Source organism: Genypterus blacodes, unplaced genomic scaffold, assembly GCF_046128005.1.
Source record: "Genypterus blacodes isolate CSIRO-AG114 ecotype Tasmania unplaced genomic scaffold, CSIRO-AGI_Gbla_v1 ptg000133l_1, whole genome shotgun sequence".
Taxonomy (NCBI): Eukaryota; Metazoa; Chordata; class Actinopteri; order Ophidiiformes; family Ophidiidae; genus Genypterus; species Genypterus blacodes.
The window spans coordinates 4063610-4083626 of NW_027466935.1; the positions used below are offsets into that span (position 1 = coordinate 4063610).

The 20017-nt window shown below is 44.4% G+C and overlaps 2 protein-coding genes across 2 annotated transcripts; one reads left to right on the forward strand and one right to left on the reverse strand.

The window, feature by feature from the left end:
• Positions 1–7999: 7999 nt before the first annotated feature.
• LOC143011295 (beta-1,3-galactosyl-O-glycosyl-glycoprotein beta-1,6-N-acetylglucosaminyltransferase 4-like) lies at positions 8000–10050 on the reverse strand. Its single transcript, XM_076164114.1, has 2 exons — positions 9911–10050; positions 8000–9606 (listed from the first exon to the last, which is right to left on the reverse strand). The coding sequence occupies exons 1-2, from the start codon at positions 9994–9996 to the stop codon at positions 8289–8291; spliced, it is 1404 nt and encodes a 467-aa protein (XP_076020229.1). The 5' UTR covers positions 9997–10050; the 3' UTR covers positions 8000–8288.
• Positions 10051–12310: 2260 nt separating this feature from the next.
• On the forward strand, positions 12311–19973 carry LOC143011072 (3-hydroxy-3-methylglutaryl-coenzyme A reductase-like). Its single transcript, XM_076163747.1, has 20 exons — positions 12311–12418; positions 13072–13269; positions 13378–13489; positions 13603–13690; positions 14202–14286; positions 14371–14476; positions 14591–14697; positions 14828–14947; positions 15057–15190; positions 15304–15581; positions 15684–15820; positions 15912–16106; positions 16212–16370; positions 16463–16620; positions 16705–16810; positions 17039–17209; positions 17330–17470; positions 17573–17731; positions 18119–18273; positions 18363–19973. Exons 2-20 carry the CDS (start codon positions 13105–13107, stop codon positions 18415–18417), a joined length of 2631 nt encoding a protein of 876 aa, XP_076019862.1. The 5' UTR covers positions 12311–12418; positions 13072–13104; the 3' UTR covers positions 18418–19973.
• The last annotated feature ends 44 nt before the right edge of the window (positions 19974–20017 follow it).

A 20017-nucleotide genomic window follows, 5' to 3' on the forward strand; every position in this document is an offset into this window, starting at 1 on the left:
CTCCAGCTACAGCGCTCCAATGTCCCACCAAGGTCAGGAGATGGGAGAGACCGCAGCGTGGTAAAGGAAGGGGACGTGTGGGGGGGAGGGGGGAAAGACGGGGCAGAGACTATTCCTGGCGCTGAGCAGAGGACGTGGATCCCGGAGACGTGTCGGAAATCCGTTTTTTGTGGAAGAAAAAGTACTGCTGAAGTTTATACGGAGGACATTTAAGACACCGTGGACTGATTTTCACTTCAATTCACGGACTTGGAGTGGGATCAGGTTTATGGAGGTGTGTGTGTCTGTGTGTTGGGGGGGAGGGGAAGGGGTTGGATAGCTTGATGGTTAACGGGATAAAGTTATATTTGCAGGCCGATAGACACTCCAAAGCATAGCACCTCTTGAGAAACTGGACTAAGATGAGAAACTGGACTAAGAAAAAACGTGTTATTAAGATTCCATCCAGCAGAAACACACACGCACACACACACGCACACACTGGTAACACACCGCATCGCTTCATCTCTCCTTGTTTCTGTTGGTTTGCGCCGTATCACAGCCGACCCCATTACTAAGCTGCTGCATTAAACAGATTCATACACAACAACAACAACAACAACAACATGGCGGTTATGAAAGGAAATCAGGTTTTGTTAAAACGCTCCTCATTTCATCTTCCTCTGCTTTAAGACTAAACTAGGCTGCTTCAGTACAACTCAAATACACACACACACACACACACACACACACACACACACTGTACCAGACACATTCACACGTCTCATTTATAACCGCCTTAATGCGCAGTAAGCATTCTTGACTATAGCTTAAAAGAAGGATGTCTGTACCATTATTCAGAACATGGACACAATTACACACACACTTGTACTCGCAGGCAGACACGCACACTCTCACACACGCACACACGCGCGCACAAATTTCACACCCATACAAGCAGCCCTGATAGTCCTGCTCTGCACACTGCCTCGCCTGACCTTCCTTTTGTTGCTGTCCCTTTTCAAAAACATGTTTTAATGGAAATGATTTTCAAAAGAACATTGAACCCAAATGGAGAATCTCCTTGAACAGCTGAGGTCTCCTTCCTCCATAGAGAGAAAACAAAAGAGGGGACAGACAACATCTGTGACATTACCACTGCGGGCTCCGAGGGGCTCGTCGCCATCTAGTGGCCGAGCCGTTTAAAAAGACACAGAAGTCAAATCCAATCCGCTGTGCCGCTGCAGGTGACTCGCTCATTTTCAATCCTAATGGCAATAGATGGGAATCTGCGGTTTACAATTGACACTGAAGGCAACGCTGCTGTGGCGAGGAGAAACGTAAAAAACCAAATGTACTCATCTTATGCTAGAATGTCCCATCAATGCCGATTCCCCTCCTTTTCTTTTTAAGTCTTCACCCTTCCGGTCTCACACACACACTCGCATCAAACACGCGGTCGGTTCTACTTGAAACGTTGAACATTGAAATAAGTTGTGTTTCCTTTGGACATTGTATAAGCTCTAGAAAGAATGGGTCTTATTCCTGATGTACTGAGATATTCTTGGATACAAATGTGAGCGTGTGTGTGTGTGTGTGTGTGTGTGAATGTATGTGTGTGGATGAATGTGTGTGTGTGTGCATTAAGGAGCGAGGCTGTATTATTTCTATGTAAATAGCACTGGTAATAAAAACCTCTCTTACAACTTCACAGACTGGTTGAAGCATCATTCGCTCACTCTTTGTCACTAAAACACGCTACGAAGATGAAGAACGCCTCAAACTTAACAGTGAACTCTCCCTTTAAGTAGATCCCACAGTAACACTGATGATAGGAGGAGTCGTGGAGTTTCTTCTCCTCCTCCTCCTCCGAGCTGAGAGAGGTACAGAAATTCCCTCCTCGCATGAAACTGACTTGAGACTGGAGCCTTTGGGCCCAGAGCCTGTAACCCCCCCACCTCCTCATCCTCTTATCCTACTCTTTATCCCCTCTTCTGGCTTTGTATCCCCCCCCCCCCCCCCCCCCCCCCCCCCACGCTGTGGGGCCAGGTGGGCAGACGGTGGTCCAGGTCTGCAGTAATTTTCTCCCTGACTGGTTTTAATGTAAAGGGTAATGTGAGAGAAGACAGGCACGCACAGACACACACGCACACACACACACGCGCACTCAGACACACGCGCTTGCAAACGCAGGTGGATGTAGACCCTGCAATCTATCAGTCCATTACCAAGAAGCTCCACATCCTCTATATTTGTTTCTTCTTCCCATCCGTTGTTTACTCTCAGGAGGATTTGACTCATTTCTATGTTCTTATCTCCACATCTCCCCAGAGACAAAGAGAGGCGGGAAGCTGCTGAATGAACTATAAGGGTCCAAAACACGTGTATAATGCACGTACACACACAGGCACAAACACACACACACACACACACACACAGGAAGTTGCAGTGGGACGTGAGCAGGTCTATGAGACGCCCTCAGTAACCTTCACCTCTCTTTCACCCAGTAGCATCTGGTTATCACCTTCTCTCAAAACGCACAGAGGTGTACAGTCACATTCAGCCAGGCTTTGTATCACGTACACACACACACACACACACACACACACACACACACACACACACACACACACACACGCACACACACACACAACAAGCCCATTAACATCAGTACTTTTGTAATGGATGTGCTTGGTGTGCTGCTGTGGGAGAAAGGAGAGACCTGGAGTAGCTGTTATAAATCACTCGCTTGTTCCCCCTCCCCCTTTACCCACTGCCATTGCCCATACACACACACACACACACACACACACACACACACACAGTTATACTCTGAGCCTTCTATCGGCATCAATACATTGGGCTCCCGTTCACTAACTCTGCAAACACACACAATCTCTCTCACACACACGCACACACGCACACGCAGACATTTCTCCCCCTCCCACTCTCTTTACCGCCTGGGGTGGGGAAATCCTATTACCCTATGAAGAGGAGGAACACATCATTAATTACACTCACATACTCCTCGTGCACACACGGAAACACACACACACACACACACACATTTCTGTATGCCAGGCTCCACTTGCTTACACTCGCTTGCTCAGACCACTGCTACTCGCTCTGACAAAAACAATGTAACCTGTAGGAGCAATATTTGGTGTGTAAAGTATTCCTGAGTGTTGTCATTAGAGTTGCGATGGTTGATCTGATGCCAGATGTAAACAGAGTGGGCGAGAGACTTGAGGCGAGTGTGACACCCGCACGCCGTCAGGGTGTCACCCTCAGATTGATCCGGAGTCACTTCGGCCTCTTCAAGGTTTTACTATAGATGGATGGATGCCATAACGTGATGCATGCGTGCCATAAAGTGAACAGAGAGGGAGTGAGCCATGCATAGCCCGGCTGTCAGGCGCCCGAGTGTTTATGCACCCAGGTGGGCTCCTTTAGGATACATTAAGTCACCGCTGCCCCCACCAACACATAGGAACAAGCAGCTTCACTCCACTGAAGGCCCCCAATGCTCTGCAAGCTGGGATTTCATGATCCAGAACCGAGAGTATATTATTTATTATTTATTCATTATTACCTGTGGAAATGCAGAAGTCCATATTCTATAAACAATACAGGCAACAGCAGCATTGAATACAAAGCAGTAGATTTATGCTCAGAGGCTTTTAGTTTTAGAAAGTTTGAAGAAAATAATAAAACAACAACAGCAGGTTTGTATTTATATATTTTATTATTTTCTACAGTTGAACACTTTGATCATAAACATAATAACATCTCCGTTTTGGTGTCATTTCAGTCAGGTGTGTGTGTGTGTGTGTGTGTGTGTGTGTGTGTGCGTGCGTGCGTGCGTGTGCGTGCGTGTGTGTGTGCGTGCGTGTGTGTGTGCGTGCGTGCGTGTGTGTTCGCGTGTGTGTGCGTGTGTGCGCGTGTGTGTGTGTGCTGCAGCGGAATGTAACGCTGATTTAGAGTGTGAGACTTGAGCCAGACAATGAGAAACGCACGACCACAGCGCCATCAAGTGGATTCAAACGCGCACTGCACTGATGCTAGAGAGAGAGTTTATTAATGAAAATACAGTTCAAACTCCATGTCTCCCATTTGGAAGCGCTCCCCCTAGCGGGACATGGATGTCCTACATCAATATGAATTTCAAATAATTGATAATCACAGCAACCACAAGGGAACCACTGCTCTCTAGACGAGCAGATTAGTGCCACAAACACACACACACACACGTTTCAATATCCTACCTGACTTGGATTTCTTTAAAAGAACAAATTAAGAATCTACCACTTTTTTCCCCTCCCTATGACAACACACAAACAAATTAATGTTTAGTTTCACACAACCACAAAGCAGCCGAATTCTATGTATCCTGTGGAAAGATAAGATAAGTTTAGAAAGGCCTGACCAGGGACTGGGGTTGCAAATTAGCCATCTGGCTAGAAACCTTTCATGCAACACATCTACATACTCTGTTATGCATTGATTTGTGATGGCTATGTGTGTAATACATGTGCGCTGCATTGTCCCTGAAAAAAATAAACTCATAATAATAATATAGATATAAAGGTACAAAACAACTCTGTCTCAGTCTGTAGTTAACAAGAAAAATGGAAGAGTTCAACACTCAATAAGAATAATACATAAATAAAGGAGTATTTTGTTACTTAAAAATTCTGAAATACATCTTAACTAAGTCCTATAGCTCTGAAATTGTGGTTGAAATTCTGACTTTATTTCCCTAAGTCAGAATTCTGGGTTTAAAGTCCTAAGTCCTAATCCTTTTTGGTACAACTGTGATTGTTTTAGTGTTCAGCAATAACAAATTCTGCGGAAAGCACTTTGCATTGTTACTATTGCTTTGCGTGTAAAGGTGGCCCCATAGAAAAGTCATTCATAGAAGTCATAAGTTACATTGTGTTAGATAAATGTATTGTGTGTTTGTGTGTGTGTGTGAGAGGGGGGGGGGGGGGGGTTGACAGATGAATGCCCATTTCCGTCCCACTTTGCTTTTATTAGTTTCCTGCTATTCTCCCATCATTAACCTCCCCTCACGTTTCAGACACGTCACTTTCTGTCATTGTGTGTGTGTGTGTGTGTGTGATTGTCCTTGTTTGACCTCTTTCTTAATATACTGCCCTCCCTATTGCATTGAGCCCTGTGTGTTCGCATATCTCTGTGCCTGTTTGTCTTGGTTCCTCCTACAAAGCATGCCAGCGTTATTGCCTGGTTGTTTGATTTCCTGGTTGTTTTATTCCAGACTGGATTTTGGATTTTTGCCTTTTCCTCTGTTGGATATCATCTAAATCTCTCTGGACAGATTTCCTGCATACCTAACCTCCTGCTTCAAGTAAAGGCTTCTTGATTCTGCCTGTTCTTGTGTATTTAGTTGTGCAATGAGTCAACAATCTGCTGAAAGCATCGTTACAGCTTATTCCTCTTTGGCCACGTTCATATGTTATGTTAACCCTACACACACTTAACACACTTACAACATTGTAGGATCTGAAACGTTAATGTTCCATTGTTAGCTAAGATCATTTCGGGCCCAATCCTGAGTTGACTGTGCAAAATGATGTCATCTAGTAAACTTACAACAATGATTTTTGAATGATTGTTGCTTTGTTTCCCTTTTCACCCATTTTCATGCGTGTACTACTTCTACTACCGGTTGTAGTTAGGGATCAAAACAAGGACGTGATCATGTTACACACATAATAGGGTTTTATCTGTTATTTCAATGGTTAGGAATAATAATATCTCTTGATCCATTGTGTGCATCTGATGGGAATATCCACACTATTATATTAATGCGATTCAGTTTCATATTTGGAGAAAAGGAGCTGGACCGAGGGAGAACATAATCCAGCAGATAAACTGAAATCTTCAAAAGCCCTTTTAGAGAATTTGGCTGCCCTCTCTGTCTCCTCTTTCTTATTGTCTTGTAAAACCTGACGAAAGGCTTCCAAAGTACATCAGAGGGAAATAAAGATAGAAACCTCGTCCTTGTGAGGCCCCGCACTTCAAAAAATATCTTGTGTGTGTCGGTGTGTGTGGGATTCTGGCTGATTTCCGGTGTGTTAAATGAGCGAACACACTCGGGCGTCGGAGGCCCAAGCAGCCGTTCAACCACTCAACCCAGCCACGCGTTCCCCTTTCGTTTGCCATGTTGGGCTTCACACGCTGGAGCGATTTCACGTTTCCCTTCACACAGTCAAAACAAACAAAATGTTCAATTTTAACGGCGTGTGTTTGTGATAGAAACACAAAGTTTCCTTCTTCAAACAAGTGGGGAAGTCTTAAAGTGAAGTACAGAGATATTTATTTAACCATTGATCACCAGAGATCACCGTCAGCAACTAGAGTCACTAAAATGACGTGTGATTGCAGACTTCTCCTGTTCTCAGGTAAATAATCAATTTAACCATTTGGACAATGATTAACGAAGGCCAGCAGCCCTACCCAAGCTGCAGGTGTATGAGTTCCTGCGTGGGGCCATCGGGAGGAATCTAGAGTTCCATGATGATATCTCCAGGTGCAGGAGTGAAAAATACAGCCTTCATACAAGGAATATGTTGTTTCACTACTGATGTCTGTGAAACGCTCCTTTGTCTTGAAATATTATCCATCCGTTTCAGAAATTATTCAAATGACTCGCATGTAAATCAACCAGGCAGTGAGAGAAGCTGTTTATTGAAAGCAAGCAAAAATATGAATAATAGCAATTTTGACTCTATTTGTAGTTGTGTCAAGTCCTGTAGTCCAGTTCACTTGAGAATGCAAAGTGGTGGCGGAGCTTTAGTGAGGAAGTGAGAGAGGCAAATGTCATGACAACAAAAGAGAAGGAGGTAAGCAATAAGGATCACAGATCAGATCAGCGTCGAATGTGGTTTACTTTTTCACTTGAAGGATATTCTAAAAAAGGAACAGGTAGGTCACAGTGCTGTAGTTGTACCGCATGAACAATATGGCCAGTCACACGTGAGCTGTCAATCACGGCTACATAGAAACAATACACTATTATAAGCTACACCACACTGACAGATCTGCTGCGTTGCTTTGTGTGTTTCACATCTTCTATACTCTCATCTCGTCAACATTCCATTAAAATTCTACACCAACACTGGCGTGCGTGCGCCACTGCCTCCCCACACATGAAGTTTGTATTTGCTCTGACATGTGAGGAAGTAATGACAGAAAGGATAACAACATTTATGTGTTAGATTAATAATTAACAAAACATTTAATCCCAACAATATTCTTATTCTCACTTTATCAACAATATGTCCCATATAGTGTGTATAGCTGTGTGTAGTATGATTTTGGATTATGGGAAGAAAGTGTGTAATTGACAAACGTACTTATTTCCAACCTTTTCCAGCTTTAATCTGTTTTGCCGATCTCTTATTGACACCATCTGGTGCAGAAGAAGGTGAACAGCTGGAGTGCCCCATTTAACAAACCAGACTAACCCTAAAAATTAATTATTTACTGGAACCTAATAACCACCACTGACTCAAACGTAGCAGGGAGGAGGAAAGGCCACACTATGCTGTTTACTACCAGCGTGAATGTGATACTGAAGTGTTGACTGACACCAGCGCGTGGAAGATAATTAGAAGTTACAAGCAGCGTTATGTCATGTATTGTATTGTGAATGAACATAGTGGATGAAAGTGCTTGTTTACCAGACATCTAACCCCTCTTGTTGGTAAAAAAATAAAAAATAAAATTACAAGTCCTCTTTCATAAGAAGAAGAAGAAGAAGAGCTATGACCAATTACATGCTATGACCTATTACACAACAGCAAAACTACTCTTGAAACGTCAGAGAAGGAAGGAACATGTATCTCTGTACATCTGTCTATCTCTGTATAAAATATACAAAATGCTCATTGTTACATCAGACGCTTTATTCAATAAAAATATTCAGCAAAACAAAATAAAATCCAGTTACCTCAAATTTGTGCTATTTAAAAAGCACCTGAGTGCTGCTATATGCTGGAGGTAAATGCGCTCACTGTGATGCCAAATGTTTTCTTCAATTAAAATATTCAGCAAATAAAAGTACCTTGGTTTTTAAAAACATTACTGGGTACATACAGTATATATACATGTGTACGTACATTGGGTTGACACCAGCTACAGTGCAAAGAAATATGCAGACGGTTATGATTTCATTAGTGTATTGATTGTATTCATTTTCCAGATGCATTTTTCTCTTGAAATCTCCCAAAGACAAAGAATGAATGACTAAATGTGTCGTTTTACAATGGATTACAGTTTTGCTACTAAAACGCTGTCTGCTGCAGGTTGACACTTTGTTGTGACTCAGACTGCAACATCTTCTGTCTCTCCTGGAGTTTCTCCTCCAGGCACTGAATGATAACAGGGTCAACTTTGGGGTCAAACTTATTGGCAAACCAGTGACCGTAATTGAGCAGCCAGTTCATTTCTGCCGCACCATAAATGCAAACACTGCGAATGTGCGTCCCTGTGCATGGAGGGTACAGGGCCCCCTCTAGGTAGTGCCACTTCACCAGCCTGGTCTTACTCATCAAGTCAGTAATACCCGGCTGAGATCTCGGCACCTCACCGGGTACGCCGGGCATTCGCACCATCGTGGCCCAGAAATGTTCGTCGGGGGAGTAGGTGTCCTCGGACCAGGCCAAGAAATCACTGACCACTTTAGAGGTGTTTATATATGTGATGAAGGCACGTGACAGGACAAAGTAGGCATTGCCAGAGAACATCTGAACATTATGCGGTGGAGGGTCCTTCAGTTGCTGGGTTTTCACTGGAAGTCTGCCATATTCATAGCTGACATTCTCTAGCTCATAGTGAAAGGTGAAGCGTTCCTCCTTGTTCTTGGATGGATTACTCGTTTCCACCATGTTAGAACCATTCAGCCTCTTTAGTTCTGACAACAGCTCAATATTAGACTTGAGGGGGAAATCCTGCCCGCAGAGGTTGATGGCATACTTCCACTTGACCTCTGACCTCAACAGGTCAGACAGACAGTTCAGGTCGGCTTTCAGTCGAGTTATACTTGCATAAATGACCGACACTCGCTTGGAAGCAATGAAGACGTTGGGCAAACAGCGGCTCAAACCCTCCATAGCTGAGATGAACTCCGGTGAAGACTTTGTGTCATAATGGATACAGTAAATGTTGATAGGCGAGTACAAAGCTCTGATGAGCCTCTCTACCATCCATGCAGATTTGTGCACAACCAGTGAATAAGCAAGAGGGAAGTCTCTCTCCTCTTCAGACACAAGCATGCTATCATAGTCTCTGGACTTCATGAACAGTGGACAGTTTGAGGTAAGATTCACCAGACTTTCATCTTTCTCCTCCACAACTTGCGTCTGTCTGATGATCAGCGATTTCCCCACCTCCACTGGGTCCAAATCATATATAGCCAAGCAGTTAATGTTGTACTTGTGAAAGGTATGAACTTTCTGTAAAGTGTGGGGGGATTTGAAGATTTTACTTTCAGTGAAGCTGCTGTACTTAAAAGTGACTAATAGGAAACATACAGCAAGCAGAGTCCATAGAGAAGAAATGAATTGTTTTCTTCTTAGTCGCAGCAACAATCTTTTATTCACTCTGTGGAAAGTAAGAGAATTGACAAATGTCATCAAATGTCACATTATATGGACTAATACTTTAATTATAACCAAAAAACAACAACACATATTTGATAACCGGTTGTTTGATCAGGGATTAACCAACACACGTACCTATAATAAAATATAATAAGGACAAAATATAATTGATAGCAAACAGTAGCAGTAGTCTTCCGCACCAAACTGTCTCTTTACCGGTTCACCGCCTCAATATCTTAACGGGAGGACCTACATGACGTTTCCGTGGGCGCAAATGGAAACTTACGGGGGGGGGGGGAACTTACCGGCAGCAGGAGAAACATGAAGCGATTCGGCTTTTACGCACGACGAACGCGACATCTGACAACGAAAACCTGAAGCATCGCTCCATCTGTGTCTCTCTCGTAAGACTTTACCACGTTGTTATCCAGATTATGTGCAGTAAAACTCAGCGTGTATTGTGCGTGTGTGCGTGTGGGTGGGTGTGTTTGTGTGTGTGTCAAGCGTGGGTCTCACTGACAGTGTAGTTGGGAGGAGCTACCAGGGAAATAGAAACATGTAACTTGTATAGATAATTTTCTTGTCTCATAACTGTCTGCTCATTATCATGTCAAATGCTTTACATATTCAACAAAAACACATGGTGTGATCAACAAACATCACAACTACATCTGAATGACCGAAGTGAACCCATTTACTTGGATAAATAACTCTAACTGTGCCTTATGTGGGATGACCTCCTGCCCACTGCTCCTTACTTCAGCTGTTTAAAGGATTAATGAGACCCACATGGCTGCAGTCATCTGAAATCACTGAAGTACTTTTCAAGGGAATTGTAAGCATGTGACCAGACAGTAAGTCTGCTGGAGCCACGATAACAATGGTGGTGATGATAATAGTCAGGGTTGTAAGCCAGGATTTTTGTATGACCAAGGTCTGAGGGCGGGTACTAAAAGGTTGTTTATTGTATTTCTGGACGATTTCCCTTCTATCTGTATCAAAAAACAAAAATGTAAAATTCCTCTGTACAGTACAAATGATAAACAATAACACCCTTCATCTCTGCATTGTTAAACCTCACAAAACAAGCAAACCTGGGCATTATCACAAACACTGAATAGGAATATAATCACAACACTTTGATTTTGTTAAAATGATACCTCAAAGATTTGTTCAATGTACTGAATGACCACAAATTTGTTTATATCACTGTTGTTGTTTTTTTAAGATATATATTTCAATTGAATAAATCCTTTGACATTTTGTGACATTTCTTTAATGGACATTGTGTTGAAGTAAACAGACCAGTAATTGTGCATCATCTATCGCATTTGTCCTCTACTTCTGTGTACATTTCAGACAATCTTGATTTGGGGAAGTGGACGCTGTGTGTGACCTGGATGAGAGCCAGACCAGCACAGGACGAGACATTGTGCAGTTTTCGTATGACTTCCAGACGGCCCTTATTGTAGAACTAGATTGGTCCCCTTGGTCCAGGATGCTGTCTTTTTTTATTTTTTGCTCACTAATTACTGAGGTCTGGACATCAGTGACCTACACCTCTGATAATGGTGTCGGTGATATAATACAAAACACTGATGACACTGTAAACGCAAAATAACAGGCAGGTTGTGTTGGCTCTTATATGGCAGCTCTGCACTCAAAACAACCAAATGACTGTATAAATACATTCCTTGATTCTTGTTATTCTTCTTATTAAAGGTTATAAAATAAATATGAGCTTACAAAATGAAACTTAGAAAGGAACGCCTCTCATCTGAAAGGCTTCATTGGTTGGGACAGAGTGGTGGGGATTTCCAGGATTTAACCTCTGTGGAAACGTTGCCAGGGTAGGTACTCAGGAGGATTTTCATCAAACACCATATCCCTGTAGCTTTCAAACCCAGCAACACGCTGAGAGATCCCACACTTTGACTCCCACACCCACTGTTACAGCAGAAAGCTTCTGCATCTTAAAGCCTTTATTAGAAAGTCCAGTTGCCTTTGAGTGACTTTCCTTGGATACCAAGACGTGGATGGCTGAGAACCTTCACAGACATCATTGTTTCTTATTATATCTTTCTTATTTTGAATAAACTGACACAAATCGAAAATAAACCAATCCTATTTTAGATAGATAAATAGATTTCAGTTCCGTTGTTGTGGGTTTCGGTCCAATTAATATGGATACCCGGCTGGTTCTGACCTAGACCCGCCCATCGCAGCATTCAAGCGCTGGGATTGGCCAGACGCCCATGCTCGCGCGCAATGCGGAAGTGTTCATTTTGACAGCTCCGCCGCGGAATCACGGCAGTAATTCCTTTCTTTAACCTACATTCTGGGCCGTTTTTTGACCATATGTTATAGATCAGAAGTACATTCCCTATCGGTTATTTTATATTTGCTTTCCTGGAACACGTTTACTTTGTTTAATTGTTTTTGATTTACATTAATACATTAACTTGTTTTCAGGAAGGTTATATGAACAAAGATACATAATAAATGCATTAATGATTCAATGATTCATAAATGAATAAAGTAAACAGTTGACAGAGAAAGCGACAGCGACAGCAAGTGCACGAGACATGGACGCCTAGCCAATCATAGCGCTTAAATGCTGGGATGAACAAGGAGAACGCCTCATCCAATGTGGGTCACGCCCGGTGACGTCTCTCATGTGACGTCGTTACGCGGGGTCACGACTCGGTCGCCATGTTGAATGTGTTGCATCAGGAACGGTGAAGCAGTTTCTGGTGAGGTCACAATCATCTGTTCTACATGGACTGTCATGAAGCTGAACGTAGATTTTTGAAGTAAGTGATTTCTAAAGTTTGAATAAATTAACTTTAAAAGTGACGCAAAGAGGGGGCGCGGGATGACCTTGACGTGAAGCCGGTATTAAGTTACTCTGAGTGTGAGAGCTAGCGTAGTGTAGCTAATGCTAATAATGCTATTTGTCGCTAGTGAACGCCCATAAGTCTCTTCGTTGTGCCTAAAGGTGGCGTCTTTACGAAGGTAATGATGACAGGAACGGAATGGTGAAGCACATTGAAGCTTTCTGAAGCATTAAGGGTTTCCGGGAAACTCTACCGCTAAAGGTTCCATCACTCGGAGCTTCTAATTACGATAAAAGGCCTTAATCATATCATACAAGCTCAGCAGTAATGCGGTTGGTCTACGTTACAGAAGAGTGGCTCAATATTCAAACCTCAAACGAATTGCAGCTAATATATGGTGTTCCGCAACTACTACTCACAAACTGTGAAACTTATTATATATTATAATATTAAAGAAGCACGCCATTGGTTTAAACCAGTACACTACTTAATATGTCGTCAGTCATGCACAGCTCCAGAGAAAACTCCCTAACAGTATGACGTCACATGAAGCGAACGGCTCTCCAATTCTGTGTGTCAATCATTGTCTGCTTGATATCAGTGTGACATGTTTATCCTCCTTTTTTAAGACAGATGAGTCAGTGATTTTGGAAAGCAGGAAGATGTTGGCGCGGTTGTTTAGGCTGCACGGCCTCTTGGTGGCGTCCCACCCATGGGAGGTGATTGTGGGCACCTTTGCTCTCACTGCCTGTTTGATATCCATGAACAGCCTGGCAGCCAGCAACCAGGTGTGCAGCTGGAATGAGTGTCCCAAACTGGGTCAGGAGGTGAGAGGAGAGGACCTTCATGTTGGGTGTGACGGGACAAAGAATACATCAACGCTCAGTGATGTTTAAACATTATCAAAACCATGTGATTGTGTCTTTTTATTCCAGGTCGTCCACAGCAGTGACATCGTCATCTTAACATTGATGCGCTGCATGGCCATTATTTATATTTATTTTCAGTTCAAGAACCTGAGACAACTGGGTTCCAAGTATATTCTGGGTCAGTATGATGGAGTGTAGAAGAAGCCGCCCATGACACACACACACACTTCAAATATCCCCACATGTTATTCAAAGTGTCACATCTATTTCCTCTCTCTCTCTCTTTTTCAGGTATTGCAGGTTTATTCACAATATTTTCCAGCTTTGTCTTTAGTACAGTGGTCATCCACTTCTTTGGCAAAGAGCTGACAGGCCTCAAGTAAGTGTCTAATTGTAATTCATTCATCTCACACTGCTGTTAATTTAACGAGGTCATGACATACAGGTGCGTCTCAATAAACAAGAATATAGTGGAAAAGTGAATTTTTTTTTCAGTAATTCAATTCAAAAAGTGAAACTCTCATATATTATAGGTTCATTACACACAAGGTGAAATATTTCAAGCCTGTTTTAATTTGGATGATTATGGCTTACAGCTCATGAAAACCCTAAGTTCAGGATCTCAGAAAATTTGAATATTGTGAAAAAGTTCAATATTGTAGCCTCAGGGTGTCTCACTCTAATCAGCTCATTAACTCAAATCACCTGCTGAGGTTTCCTGAGCCTTTAATTGTCTCTCAGTCAGCTTCAGTCGGCGACACAATCATGGGGAAGACGACCATACTCTAATTTATTGAGATGCACCTGTATATCCTTTTTGTAGTTTGCTTTTTACTTCAAAACAGCGTTGTCATCGTTCCATGACTGTGTTGTGTCTCTTTCCCCTGCAGTGAAGCTCTGCCGTTCTTCCTGCTGCTTATCGACCTGTCTAAAGCCTGCACATTGGCCAAATTTGCCCTCAGCTCCAATTCTCAGGTAACGCTGGCACTTCTCGTCTAGATTTCTATACAGATTGTTACCATGTACAGTTAGTACAAGTGTCCCGTGTCTTTGTAACAGGAAGAGGTGAGGGACAACATCTCAAAGGGCATGGCCATTCTGGGGCCCACCTTCACCCTGGATGCCTTGGTTGAGTGCCTGGTTATTGGGATTGGCACCATGTCAGGTGTGTGATGTTGATCTTTCTGTTCTGAAATGTTTTCAGCTCCTCATCCACTCAGTGATGACTGTACTGTATGTCAAGTGGAACTAATGTAACGCTATTCTATTGTTGCCTCAGGTGTGCCGCGGTTAGAGATCATGTGTTGCTTCGGCTGTATGTCCGTCCTCGCCAACTACTTTGTCTTCATGACCTTCTTTCCTGCGTGCGTCTCTCTGGTCCTGGAGGTACAAAGGATATCTAACTTTTAGGGGAATGATATTTGTTTTTTTTTTAGATTTCTCTTCCTTGGTGAGATCCTTGCCCCTCACTATGAATGTGTGTGTGTGTGCCTGCTTTTTGTTTGTGTGTGTGTAGCTGTCCAGGGAAAGCCGTGAGGGTCGTCCAATCTGGCAGTTGAGCCACTTCGCTCACGTCCTGGCTGAAGAAGAGGACAACAAACCTAATCCTGTTACCCAGAGAGTTAAGATGATTATGGTCAGAAGCTACTTTTGGTTTTGTTAGAAGATATATTATAAATGCATGCGAAACGTTTCTTACACTGTTGAGTTTCCTTAAGACGTGTAATTCATATGATCCTCCTCAGTCTCTGGGCCTGGTCCTGGTTCATGCTCATACTCGACTAGCTGCCGAGATGCCAGGTCAGAATCGTTCAGCTGAGGGACCCGTCGCTATGAGACAAGACTCTAGCGGTACCGCCTGGCCCCCGCGTCTCACCAGGTAACTGCGTGAAACTTGAAACACTGTTAATGACCGACTGAACGGCATCACTGGACCCACTGGTCACTGCGTCATCTCTCTCTCTCTCTCTCCCTCCCTTGACCCTCCGTCAGCATTGGCCTGGAGCAGGTGATAACTCTTGGTCTTGCGCTCCTCCTGGCTGTCAAATACGTCTTCTTCGAGCAAGCCGAGGCCTCGTCGTCCCTGTCGCTGAACGGCCCCCGTATCAGCACCCAGAAGCACGAGGTGGCAGGGGACTGCTGCTGGGGGAACCTGCCGGCACATAAAACCCACAGGACCACAAAGCCTTCCTCGACATCTAACCCAACCTTTGCAGCCGCATCTGACTCTAAATCTACACAGCATGGTGACGCAGTTTTCTCAGAAAATGGTGAGACAGGTGATTGTTCCTACTGCCCAGATAAACAGAAAAGCTCATGAAATGCTTATTGTCTTACACAAGCTGCATCTTTCTTCTCTGATTCCTCTGCAGTGGAGGTAACGGAGCTTGCAAAACACTCGACGAGGATTCGCCCCCATGACAACTCGCAGGCGGAGGCGCCACATTTTTGTCCCACTTCAGAGCCCAGAACACTGGACGAATGTATGACCGTCCTCTCAGATCCCCAGGTAAGCTGCCACAGTCGGTCATCACAGATAGGAGACACCAGATGTGTACGATTTGTATTTGTGTCTCTAATCACTCCTCGATGCCTTCCAGAGGGGTCCACGAGGCCTGAGCGACGCAGAGGTGATGCAACTGGTGACGTCGCGCAAGATCCTGGCCTATAAGCTAGAAGACGTCATGGAGACTCCAGAGAGGGGCGTGGCCATCCGGAGAAATATGCTCTCATCCAAACTGGCCACGCCCTCTGCCCTGGCTTGTCTGCCATTTAAGGACTATGACTACTCTAAGGTACAGAGCAACACACACACACCTGGCTTTGGTCTGAAATCTCTGTCCCCCTCACACACTTCCTGTGTCGACTCAACGTATTGACTTTGTCCTCTTGTCCCGCAGGTGATGGGCACTTGCTGTGAGAATGTCATCGGGTACGTACCGGTGCCAGTGGGAGTAGCCGGTCCTCTCCTGTTAGACGGGAAGCAGTTTCACATTCCCATGGCGACCACAGAGGGCTGTCTCGTTGCCAGTACTAACAGAGGCTGCAGGGCTATCGCAGTAAGTGAAGGATATCTGGCTCTGCTTATTGACCTGTGTGCTTTGCGTGTGCAGTTGAAACGTATTTATGACTCTGTTGTTCTCGTGTCCAGCTCAGCGGCGGTTGCAGCAGCAGGATCCTAGCTGATGGTATGACCAGAGGGCCCGTGGTGAGGCTGCCGTCAGCGTGCCAAGCCGCAGAGGTCAAATTCTGGCTCGAGACTTCAGATGGGTTCCGTGTCATCAAAGAGGCGTTCGACCGAACCAGCAGGTCAGTCGGCTCTGGCCCGGTTATCTGGAATATGGTGGCGTCTTATGAAAGATGGATTCTAAATGAGTTGTTTGCACTTTTTAGGTTTGCCCGTCTGGAGAAGTTGATGGTGGGCTTAGCAGGGAGGAACTTGTATATTCGCTTTCAATCCCAGACTGGAGACGCAATGGGCATGAACATGACTTCCAAGGTATGACCAAAGAGGAAGCTGCAGATCGAGTGTACCACACAGTTGTCCTATTGTTCCCGTGTCTAGACGGCTTAAAAAGGTGTTATTGTGGAGTTGTAAGGTGACTCGGTTGTCTCGACATCAGTTTCGTCACTTCTCAACTATTGTTAATGTTAAAGTGTGTGTGTGTGTGTGTGTTTGTGTTTGTGTTTGTGTTGTGTTGTGTTGTGTTGTGTTGTCTGGTCCCAGGGGACAGAACAGGCTCTGCAGAGGCTCCAGCAACAGTATCCAGACACGGAGGTGCTGTCAGTCAGCGGGAATTATTGTACTGACAAGAAGTCTGCTGCCTTGAACTGGATCGCGGGCCGAGGCAAATCTGCGGTGTGTGAGGCCACCATCCCCGGCAAGGTGGTCCGGGAGGTAAGGAAACCTTTTTTTCCCCCTCTTTAAGTCACGGAAAATGTCTGATCACCTGCTAAACCAGATGAGATCACCGTTTATGCTGTTGCATACCCTAAACTCTCCTTTTGGTCGTGAAAGGTGTTGAAGACCAGCACAGCCGCTCTGGTGGAGCTGAACATCAACAAGAACCTGGTGGGCTCGGCCATGGCAGGCAGCATCGGGGGCTTTAATGCCCATGCAGCCAACATTGTAACGGCCGTTTATATCGCCTGTGGACAGGTACTGTACTGCTCTGTTCTTCTATCGGAACTTCAAATAAGAACTAAAAAGGAGGTGAATGAAGATGAATGATGCATCTGGTCCTGGTGTGTTGGGCTTTAGGACCCAGCTCAGACGGTGGGCAGCTCCAACTGTATCACTCTGATGGAGCCGGCAGGTCCTGAAGGCGAGGACCTGTACATCACCTGCACCATGCCCTCCATCGAGCTGGGCACCGTGGGCGGGGGCACCAACCTGCCGCCTCAGCAGGCCTGTCTGCAGGTACGGCACCCCCGCACACACAAAACCCTCAAATCAACATTTTGGAAGATCTAATTGTAGAATCCTGAAAACACGGTGATTGAATAACATCTGTTTACTTTGTGTTCTCATCTCTGAATGCACCTGAACACAGCATTTTCATGTTAAAACTGCAACAAATACAGCTGTGTGTGTTTTTGAAGTTAGACTAAGTTGTAATACGACTCTTTGGGTCACTTTATATTTGTAAGTATGTTAAGTAATTTTGGTAAGTCAAACATTTCTATTCAAATCTTGGATACGGGAATGTCCAGCTGTTAAGTTTGGATGTGAAAGTGAAGTCTCAGAGTCCAGATGTTTGGACGTATGAAGGCCTTACGCTTGTGTCCATTGTCCTCCTGTGTGTAGATGCTGGGCGTCCAGGGCAGCAGCCCGCACCAGCCCGGTGAAAACGCCCGCCAGCTGGCCAGTGTAGTGTGTGCCACCGTCCTGGCGGGGGAGCTCTCTCTGATGGCTGCACTAGCTGCCGGCCACCTCGTACGGAGTCACATGACCCACAACAGGTCCTTATATTCCTCAGAACCCCCAACGCATGAACCTCTAACCTCATGACCCAAACAAGACTGACCTTCCTCTTGTTGTTTTTGTTTAGATCTAAAGCAACTCGGACAGAATTTGCCTCATCACAGTCGGAGACGGCTGCGTGACGAAGATGATCGCCGGCTCCTTCAGAACTTTTGGTGGAGGCCGCGGTGACTGAGCACTGCAGAGAGGTTCACTCTGAGGACGGTGAGGGTTAAAGCGTCTCTCACGGAGGCCATGTTTACGGACTGCGAAAAGAGCTCGGCCTGCGGCTCGGTTGATTGTTTGGGTTGTCGGACTGCGTTTGTCAGTTGTTACGTTTTTGTGCCATTTGTCTGCATTTGCATGTTGTAGTGCTGCGATGCGTTCTGAGAAGCTTTGCGCTGTTTTGCACTTCCGACCTCTGAGGGGTCGTGGGCTTAGATTGGCAAAATCTATCGCACTGTGTGATCTGCGTTTGTCTTTGGCCATTAGCAAAGAGCTTCAGCTGTCAGACGTTAAACTACATCTCCATGTAAATTCCTAAAATAGTGAATGGGTTTTCTCTTGTCTAATCGCATGGAGAGAAATCTTCCCTCAGCCATAAAGAAAGCAAACGTTTGCACTTGCCAAAAGTTTCCCTTAGACTCAGCACGGTTACTGCGGTAACATGAATTCAAGTTAAAGATGCCAGTTTTATGCCCGAATGTATTTAACTGCACTGTGTTGCAGCCTGAATGAAGTTTAAGCTATCGTTTGCACAAAGTTTCCCAATCCGGGGTGCTACAGAATAAAGGGTGGGCTGATGTCCTCGGTTACAGGCGGCCGCGGCGGAGAGTGACATCGTAATATTTGTCACAGAGTTGTTTGTGTGAATGCCTGTATTTCACTGGGAGTCGCCACAAGTGCTCTGTCAGCATGTTAGTGGGTATTTTTATGTTATTTGTGCGCCGGTACTGTTTTTGGTTCCATCTTGGGTCCCGGGGCTGTAACGTGTTAAGACAACGTGTGTGTGTGTGTGTGTGTGTCAAGTCAGCTCGTCAAAGAGAGAGCGAGTGAGAGCTTATCTATGTCGTCTCCAAACAACCTCAACCCGAGTTCCAAGATACTAAGACCCCTCCCCTAACTTAAGGAACCAGATATCTGTGAACACTATGGAGCTCCTTAATCTGAAGTTACGCCATGAAAATCAGATCTCATGGTTTGGTGAGCAACAGGAAACTACGCTCTGCATTTCCTGTAGGCACAAATGTTATTTTATTAAGTTATCAGTTATTTTATGTGTATATATTTATGTGATGTTTCCTAATCACTCTGAGTAAAAAATGCCAATGCAGAAAAAGAAGAAATCCTTAATGAATGACGCATCAAGCAAAATTCTGATGTGTCCGGGAATTTTATTTATTTTTTGCCCACTTGGCTTTAGGAGCTCCGTACTTCTGTGTCGACTGTAACGAGGAAAACTAAAGCCATAAAAACTTCAAAGATGGACTATTATATCCTGACATCATGGATCAATTGTCGGCGTTTTGGAAGTTATATGGCTGCGGTTGGTGTTGTATGTCCTTTGTGTGAAGTTCAGAAGTGTCCTTACATACATGTCCTGGAGAAGCTGATCCTTCGCATGTTAGAATATCCAATTTCAAAACCATTCTGTTAAGATGGTAATATTTTATTTAAAATAAATGACACTGTACATGCAGTCAAGTTTCATTTGCCTTCTTCTTCCAATGCAAACAAATACGC

Coding starts and splice junctions, on each gene's coding strand:
- LOC143011295 (XM_076164114.1), bottom strand. CDS start 9,996: ATGGAGCGATGCTTCAGGTTTTCGTTGTCAGATGTCGCGTTCGTCGTG. Junction 9,607..9,910: donor TCATGTTTCTCCTGCTGCCG/GTAAGTTCCCCC, acceptor TACTTTCCACAG/AGTGAATAAAAGATTGTTGC.
- LOC143011072 (XM_076163747.1), top strand. CDS start 13,105: ATGTTGGCGCGGTTGTTTAGGCTGCACGGCCTCTTGGTGGCGTCCCAC. Junction 16,621..16,704: donor GCGTTCGACCGAACCAGCAG/GTCAGTCGGCTC, acceptor TGCACTTTTTAG/GTTTGCCCGTCTGGAGAAGT. Junction 17,210..17,329: donor CCGGCAAGGTGGTCCGGGAG/GTAAGGAAACCT, acceptor TGGTCGTGAAAG/GTGTTGAAGACCAGCACAGC.